At 45.4% G+C, this 8782-nt stretch overlaps 1 protein-coding gene across 2 annotated transcripts in view; it reads right to left on the bottom strand.

Moving 5' to 3' along the window:
* Positions 1 to 8782, bottom strand: part of CASC1 (cancer susceptibility 1) — a 55295-nt gene that overhangs the window by 45705 nt on the left and 808 nt on the right. Inside the window, exons 2-3 of one of the 2 annotated variants that reach the window (XM_006027338.3) lie at positions 4397 to 4417; positions 2960 to 3041 (exon numbers count right to left, since the gene is read on the bottom strand). In XM_006027338.3, coding sequence (XP_006027400.1) covers positions 2960 to 3041; positions 4397 to 4417 — 103 coding nt within the window. The remainder of the gene's footprint in view (positions 1 to 2959; positions 3042 to 4396; positions 4418 to 8782) is intronic. The other variant, XM_025208541.1, reaches the window with a different exon arrangement.

Genomic DNA, 8782 nt, shown 5'->3' with positions numbered 1-8782 from the left:
TTTCCCTCAGGAGCATCTGGGACAAAAGCAGAAATCCCTTTTTTTCCCATCATTTGTCCAATGGCTGCAAAATAGCATCCAGTGCTTATTTCCACAACCACATCACATTTGGTTGGAAGGCTTGGCCTTGCTTTGTTCTTTCTTTTCCTCTCATCTACATATCCTATACTTTGCTTGCTGAGGGGTGGAGAGACAGAGGGATGATAGCACATCCCTCCAGCTAATACCTGTTTCAGTGCTTAAGTAGTTGTTATATCACACAGGGCACATCTACACATGCATTAATGCACATTAAATTTAGTACCTCCAGCATGAAGTACTACATCAATGCACATTAGGCTGCCCTAATGTGCAGTAGCACAAACACATGCTTTTTAGGTGATGCTTAATGCGCAGTAGCCTATTTTATTGTGCATTAGTGTAATAGCATGATTTTTTTAAAAGGCTACTGTGCATTAAACGACACATGTAGATGCGCCCATAACTGTTGTCTCAGGTTCTCTCCAGGTATAATCGAAGTTTATCTAATGTAATGTATTTCAAGATTTTCTTTCAGAAGGACTGTACAATACGGGGTTTTTTTGTTTGCTTGGTTTTGGGTATGGACAAAATAAATGTTACCTCTTTTATAAGGGGAGAGGGAGCTGCAGCTACAGTATTCAGCAGCTTGTTATGCTGTAACTATTACATCTGCATGATCCTGTAGCAATACAAATGTGCTAAATAATCCTAACTTTGATGCCGAGATAGGTTTTGCTACACCTGTATTGTTACAAAATCATGCAGACATGACAGTTGCAGAACAACAGTTTATATCAATACCCTTTGGCTGCTACCAGATTTATCATGGAATGAACATTTTCATTGTGCAATAAACTGTAACATGCCACACAAGTCAGCAAATTCATCATGCAATTAAAAACAGCAAACAAGCCACAAAGATGTTTCATATTCCATGGGGAACATCTTAATTTGATGTGGAATATCTTTGTGGCTGGTTTGCAAAGCGTCTTTCCCTCAGGAGCATCTGGGACAAAAGCAGAAATCCCTTTTTTTCCCATCATTTGTCCAATGGCTGCAAAATAGCATCCAGTGCTTATTTCCACAACCACATCACATTTGGTTGGAAGGCTTGGCCTTGCTTTGTTCTTTCTTTTCCTCTCATCTACATATCCTATACTTTGCTTGCTGAGGGGTGGAGAGACAGAGGGATGATAGCACATCCCTCCAGCTAATACCTGTTTCAGTGCTTAAGTAGTTGTTATATCACACAGGGCACATCTACACATGCATTAATGCACATTAAATTTAGTACCTCCAGCATGAAGTACTACATCAATGCACATTAGGCTGCCCTAATGTGCAGTAGCACAAACACATGCTTTTTAGGTGATGCTTAATGCGCAGTAGCCTATTTTATTGTGCATTAGTGTAATAGCATGATTTTTTTAAAAGGCTACTGTGCATTAAACGACACATGTAGATGCGCCCATAACTGTTGTCTCAGGTTCTCTCCAGGTATAATCGAAGTTTATCTAATGTAATGTATTTCAAGATTTTCTTTCAGAAGGACTGTACAATACGGGGTTTTTTTGTTTGCTTGGTTTTGGGTATGGACAAAATAAATGTTACCTCTTTTATAAGGGGAGAGGGAGCTGCAGCTACAGTATTCAGCAGCTTGTTATGCTGTAACTATTACATCTGCATGATCCTGTAGCAATACAAATGTGCTAAATAATCCTAACTTTGATGCCGAGATAGGTTTTGCTACACCTGTATTGTTACAAAATCATGCAGACATGACAGTTGCAGAACAACAGTTTATATCAATACCCTTTGGCTGCTACCAGATTTATCATGGAATGAACATTTTCATTGTGCAATAAACTGTAACATGCCACACAAGTCAGCAAATTCATCATGCAATTAAAAACAGCAAACAAGCCACAAAGATGTTTCATATTCCATGGGGAACATCTTAATTTGATGTGGAATATCTTTGTGGCTGGTTTGCACTGCACTTTAATATGAACATGTGTCATGGATCTCGTGTGTCCCTAGCTCCCTGCACCATGGGTGTGTACAGCCAGCTGCACACCTGACATTGACAGCTCCATGGTAAGGGGAGCTGGGGACTGGGGAGCTCCTCAATTCTCAGCTCCCCACACCCTGGCATAAATACAAGCCAGCTGCACGCTCCAGCAGATGCACGATGATGGGATCTTGAATGTCTGGCATAGCAGGACTCAGGATTTTTGGGATCTGGGATACAATTCTTCAGATGCTATCATGCAATTAAATTAATGTCAGCCAAGACCCTTTGATAGCAATACATCTGTCTATACCTTTTTTAAAAAAAATAAAAGCTGAGATTGACTGTAGGAGCTGGGGTCTTAGTACAGGCCTATACTATGTATCTTTAATCAGTTCCTGTTTGCAAGCCTAGCCTATTTAAATGGGGCTATGTTGCCTGCTATTACCTGAACGCATGAATGAAGACTCTATTACACTCAAAACCAATGTGTTCTGCTAGTCTACTCTGAAAAACTCCTAGGCATTAAGTATCTCTTTTCTGTTGATCACCAGGTATAGAGAGGAGAAAATCTGAGTTCTCTCAATCTTGCTGCTGACTTTGCTGGACTCATAACAGGAAGACACAGAGATAAAATTAACAATTCCTCATCCTTTCTTTTAATTCCCAGCCACTGGGGAGGGGAGGGAATAGAAAAATGGAACAGGAAGTTGGAAACATTGAGGATAGGTAAGATCCTCCAAAACAACCTTTCAGGAACCTCCAAAGCATAGAAGTCAGGCCTAAAAACAGAGAACTAACAAGTGAATAACTCTACTCAGAAGAAATAGCATTTCGATATTATTGGGCATTATATTTGAGAGGCTACATCCTACTTAATTAGTCCTCTGGTAGAATCAAGTTCCAGCTATGTGAAATGCACTGTACCTTCTTCTTTCAATCTTCTCTCTTCTTCTTCTTTCTGTATTCTGATCCGTTCAGCTTTGCTAAGTTTCTTTTTACCACTGGACTTAACACAGGCAACAAATAAAAAATATATATAACATCAACACCTATTTTACTCACTTTATTCCTATAACGTTACTAGTACTCAACACTCTTAATCTTAGCAAATCATTATCAGTTACAGTCTGTTTTGATTTTGTTCTTTTGTTCACTTGTAGTTACACTATTATATTTCTGTGCAGGTGTAAAGCATATATCTCCGTATAACATTGCAAAAAAAATTAAAGGCAAAGACATGGAGTCAAGATATTTATAGTTGAATATCATCAATATATAAATAAAAATTAAGGGTTAATGTAAAGAATTCTTCCTGATTCTTCATTTTCTTGTTGTGAGGGGAAAGCAAAATGTCACTAAATTAGAAAAATAACACTGTATCCATTTTACAAAGGTGCAAACAACTGTACAAGTACAAAGGCCAGACTGAGATACAGAATAACAGAGAGGAGGAAGAGAAGGAAAAAGCAAACGTCCAAAGACTTACAAATAAATATTATGATAGAAGCTCTACTACATATTTTTGCCCCATCATGTGATATTACTGATGTGTTCACTAACTAAGTGTCTTAGTCAGTCCACTTTCCAAAGGAAGAAAGGAGACCTGTCATTCGGCATATAAAAATATGTATTTGAATAGTATTATTTCCAGTAGCAAAGTTAAAGAATTATGCAAGAGACTGTTTTGTGCTTCTGGCCAAGGTGCCAAAATGATTTGAATTTGGTGTGGCAAAAAGAACAGAAACAAATTTCTGCAAGGTTCTCTCACACTGAAGTGTGTAAATACAAACTTGAGGGGCCACCCACGATGGGGATTGCCCATCATTGTAGGATCAGTGCCTTAGATCATTAAAAGTTAAAGAAAGTTTTTCACTATTCGTACTTGTTTAGTTTTCTTGAATCTCTCAGTTTGTAAAGTGAAAGACTAGTCAGTTTAACTTGCTTACAACCAGATCCCATCTATTTTCTTCTCAGGCTCTCATATATTAGCCCAGCACAGCAATATACAAAACACTAGTGGAGTGTATTATTTTTGTGCAATTAAAAAACTATGTCCACTGGAATTAAAAAAAAAATGCAGATATATTATTATTTTGCCTTAAGTTTTGGAAAAACTTTCTTTCACAAAACCTAGCTTTTGCACCATATTTGACTATATGCTTTTAAAACAAAACTATTGCAATCCTGTAATATTATTTTGTAGATTTTTAATCCAAAGGGGATTTATAAATCACCTAGTATGAATTTGGGCATAATCTATGCCATAGTTTCACCCTATGATTCCTGAATTGTTTTTCTGTATTATGCAAACGAATGCTATAAAGTTGGGGAAAAAAACTATATCTGAACTACGCTACCTACCTTTTCTTTCTTTTTTGGACCCTAAAAATTCAAGGAAAAAGAAAAACATCAGAGAGTGTAAAGAAGTAACAAGGTAGACAAGGTTCTTCAGGTAAATGTGATATATTTTATTAGACCAACTAAATAGCTGGAAAAATTGTTCTTTGCAAGCTTTCAGGCACAAATGCCCTTCTTCAGGCACAGGGAGAGTTTGCTGTTTCTTTGTGTTCTCTCCTGGGTAGAATGGAAGCCAATATGCAATATGCTGGTCTGTGAAAATGCAAATGCATGGCAGGGTATGTCATAACTAATGGTGTGGATGGCATCCAAGCCTGCCTCATCAGTACAGACCTCAAGATATTACTGAAATTATACACTTCATCCTCACATACAACAACTTCTATTTTAACAACCAACACTTGCTCCAGACCATGGGCACAGCTATGGGTACCAAAATGGCCCCACAATATGCCAACTTTTTCATGGCCCACCTGGAAGATGAATTACTCAAGAACTGCACCATCAAACCTATGCTTTACCTAAGACACATAGCTATAGCTGCATCTTCAACATTTAGACCAAAAACCTGCAGTCTCTGATTGATTTCCATCACAAATTCAATAACCATCACCCCTCCATCAGACTCTCTCTTGAAAACTCCAGCACCAACATCTCCTTTTTAGACACCATGCTCAGTAAAATACAAACCACAACATACAAGAAACCCACGAACCAACACGCATATCTACACAGAACCAGCAACCACCCTAAAGACACCAAGAAAGCTGTAATATACAGCCAAGCCCTCTGATATGGCTGAATTTGCATTGAGGAGAATACCCACAATCATCATATCAGAAATCTCAAAAGGGCTTTCACTAAAAGGACACTCCTCCAGAGATATAGATCGTACTTTTGAAAGACCCACCCACATACCATGTGAAGAACTGCTGCAGTACAAAAAGAAAACCTCCACAAATTGCACATCATTAGTTATAATATACCATCCTTCCCTGGAACCTATATGGAAAATCCTCAAACAATTGCAACCCATACTAGAAGAAGACCCAATTCTCAAAGAGATCTTTCCAGAACCACCCAATCTAGCCTTTAAACAAGCAACAAACCTCGCCAACCTTATCACCAAAAGAAAAACTCCTATGACCCAAACCACAACGCATGGATCCAGATACATGCCGGACAAAAAATATAAAACCTGCCAACACATCTCCACCACTAGTCTTCCTAAAGCCCAGAAAGACTACATCCATTGCTACACCTGCATCTAAGGATTTTGTGACCTGGTCATAGAAGGCCACCAGGTTGGTCTGACAGGACCTGCCTCTAATGAACCTGTGTTAGTTGCCCCTAAGCATATTCTCCCCTGCTGGCCCCTTGCAGACATGCGCCAGGATAACTCTCTCAAAAAGCTTACCCAGGACCGAGGTAAGACTGACTGGCCTATAGTTTCCTGGGTCCTCCTTCCTCCCTTTTTTGAAAATGGGAACCACACTGGCCCTTTTCCAGTCCTCTGGCACATCACCAGAGCACCATGAGTGCTCGTAAAGCTGTGCCAGGGGTCCTGCAATGACCTCTGCTAATTCCCTAATGTCCAGGAAGACAGCTGCCTACATGGTAAAAACCACTCCCACGGTCACTGTAGACTTTGGCACTGCTGTTGTTGGTCTCAGCAAAAATGAAGGGGATAACTTAGTACAATGTTTCAACCCATGCACTGACCCAGGCAGAGCTAGGGTGAGCAGCCATGTGGGAGAGGTTTTGGATACCTTTGCCCACAAAACCACATTGCTGTGGTTAGAGCAGGGGCAGGCAATTATTTTGGGAGGAGGGCCGCTTACCGAGGGCTGCATGGGTTGCCCTGCCCCTTGACAGATGCCCTGCCCTGATCACCATCTTGGGACCAATGTCCATCCCAATGTCATGGGACCAATGTACCAGGGCCAGCACTGGTGGGGCCCAAAGCGGGGCACAGCCTGGCAGTGGTCTGTGGAGCCGGGCTGGGCTGCACCAGCAGGGAGAGGGGGGAGCTGGCCCAGCTCCATAGAGCCCCTGCCGGCTGGGTCCTCGCACTCCTGCCACCCTGCTCTGGGCCCTGCCGGCACTGACCCTGGGACACCGGTGCAGGCCCTGTGCTCCCACACCAGCTCACTCCCAGTGCCCCCCAGCCCTGCAGTACAGGCGGGGGGCAGCACACAGCCCCGACGCCCTGCTCGCCGGCAGGGAAGAGGCTGGTGCCGAGTGTGGGGAAAAGCAGCCCCTCACCTGCCCCGTGGCTGGCACTCCCTGTTGCAGGCGCTCGCAGACCACACAGGCTGCAAGAGGCTACAGCACAGGGCAACGGCCACGGGGCAAGCGAGGAGCCACTTTTCCCCACCATGCTCAGCACCAGCTTGTAAACCACCCCTGCTGCCAGCCTGGGCTCCATGCTGGCTCTGGGCTCGCCTACTGGGGCTGCACGTGGCAGCAGCAGCTGCGGCCCCACCGCTTGCTGCACCAGACAATGTTGGCTGCTGCTGCTGTCTGCCCGGAGCTTGCGTGCTGGGCAGCCCACAGGTGGCAGTGGCAAACACTGCCCGGCGCAAGCGGGGGGACCGCAGCTGCTGCCACAGCACAGCCCCGACAGGCAAGCCCAGAGCCGGTGTGGGGCTCAGGCTGGCAGCAGGGCCAGGTTACAAGCTGGTGCTGAGCGTGGGGGGAGAAAAGCGGCCACTCACCCACCCTGTGCTCAATGCCCCACGCTGCAGCCACTCGCAGCCCGCATGGGGCTACCTGTGCCTGCTCTGGACAGCCCGGCATGGGCTGCGAGTGGCTGCAGCAGAAAGCGCTGGCTACAGGGCAAGGGAGGGGCTGCTTTCCTTGCCGGGAAAAAACCCAGGGAAAAGCTGAGGCTGGGGGGTGGGGAAAGCTGAGGCTGAGGGGGGGAAAAGCAGCCCCTTCTCTGCCCCGTGGCCCGCACTCCCTGCTGCAGCCGCTGGCAGCCCATACAGGGCTGTCCAGAGCAGGCACAGGCAGCCCCACGCAGGCTGCGAGCAACTGCAGCACAGGGCGTCAGGCACGGGGCGGTTGCGGTTTCCCTACCCTGCGCTCAGCTCTTCCCCGGGCCACTTTTCCCTGGGCTTCTTCCCTACCCAGGGTCCTCCCCTGCTCTTCCCCCCCTGCGGTTCCAGCATGGGGCAGCCATGTGGTCCCAAGCTAGAAACCCCTGCTGGGGCTTCCAGCTGGGAGGGCGGGGCCGGGGGGCCCCTGCTGTTGTGGGAGCCTGCTGGACTTCCCCGGGGTCCTACTGCCCTTGGTCCCTGTCATTTTTAACAGGAACCAAGGGCAGATAAATATTAATTTTCTAAATTTTTTAGAGGCCCCGCAGGCTGGATAGAATAACCTCATGGGCCAGATGTGGCCCACGGGCCGTATTTTGCCCACCCCTGGGTTAGAGGGACACTATCAGACAACCTCTCTGGTTTTGTTCTAACCTACAGTTTGTCACTATGAGCACTTGCACACATGCAGGGAATCTACTCTAATGGTCTGAAAACCCAGCACATTGGAGCAGACTCACTAATTAAAAGCACCTGGCACTGTGTCAGAAGTACATGTAAAAATGCCCTGTGATCCTTGAAACTAGTGTAATAGAAAAAAATAAGGAAAACCAAAGTTTTCTTTTATTAAGAACATCCATCTAACCCAGAAGCCTGCCAGCAAGAGGCCTGTTTTTCTATCCCTGGTCCATTCCCACTTCCAGGCAGTTTCACTGGGCAGCATCCATTGGTTCCTTGGATGCGTTCGAGGGCCAATGGTCACTGTCTGGCATGCTGTCATCCCCCCTTGGCGTGCTGACTCTGAACTGGTGACCTCACTCACTCCTGCCTCTGTTTTCTCTTTAGCTGTCTCCCCAAATCAGTTGATGTTTACTTAATACCCCGCCCTAACAATGTGGAAAGGAGGTGCTACCGGTTGGTCTGTGTGGGTTCAGCACATATTAACCTTATGCCTCAAATATGTCTGTTGCCAATAGTGGCAAGAGTGGATACTTCAGAGGGAAGAGGGGGGAACTGGGCACATCTAGGGTGATCTGCCTTCCCCTCCCTGCATATCATTAGCCTCCCTGGCATCCGCCTTCACTGATACAGAGTTGCCAGAGGATGCATTTTTCCTGACTTTTCTGTTTAACAGCTTTAACGTACTTTGTGCAACTAAGAGCCGCTATTTTGTGCATCACCAGGGCCACAAACGACGTGTGCTCCTGGAGGCTGGGGGGGGCACAGTGACTGTCCACGGGTGGCGGCGGTAGTAAAAAGGGAAGCTCCTGCAGGTGGTTGCAGCAGTGTCAGTGGGGGGGAGGGGTGGCGAGTGCAGACCAGCAGTCGGTGACCACCCACAGACACCACT

The sequence above is a fragment of the Alligator sinensis genome, unplaced genomic scaffold, assembly GCF_000455745.1.
Source record: "Alligator sinensis unplaced genomic scaffold, ASM45574v1 scaffold517_1, whole genome shotgun sequence".
In the NCBI taxonomy this organism is placed as follows: domain Eukaryota; kingdom Metazoa; phylum Chordata; order Crocodylia; family Alligatoridae; genus Alligator; species Alligator sinensis.
This window is presented reverse-complemented; position numbering and strand designations above follow the sequence as displayed.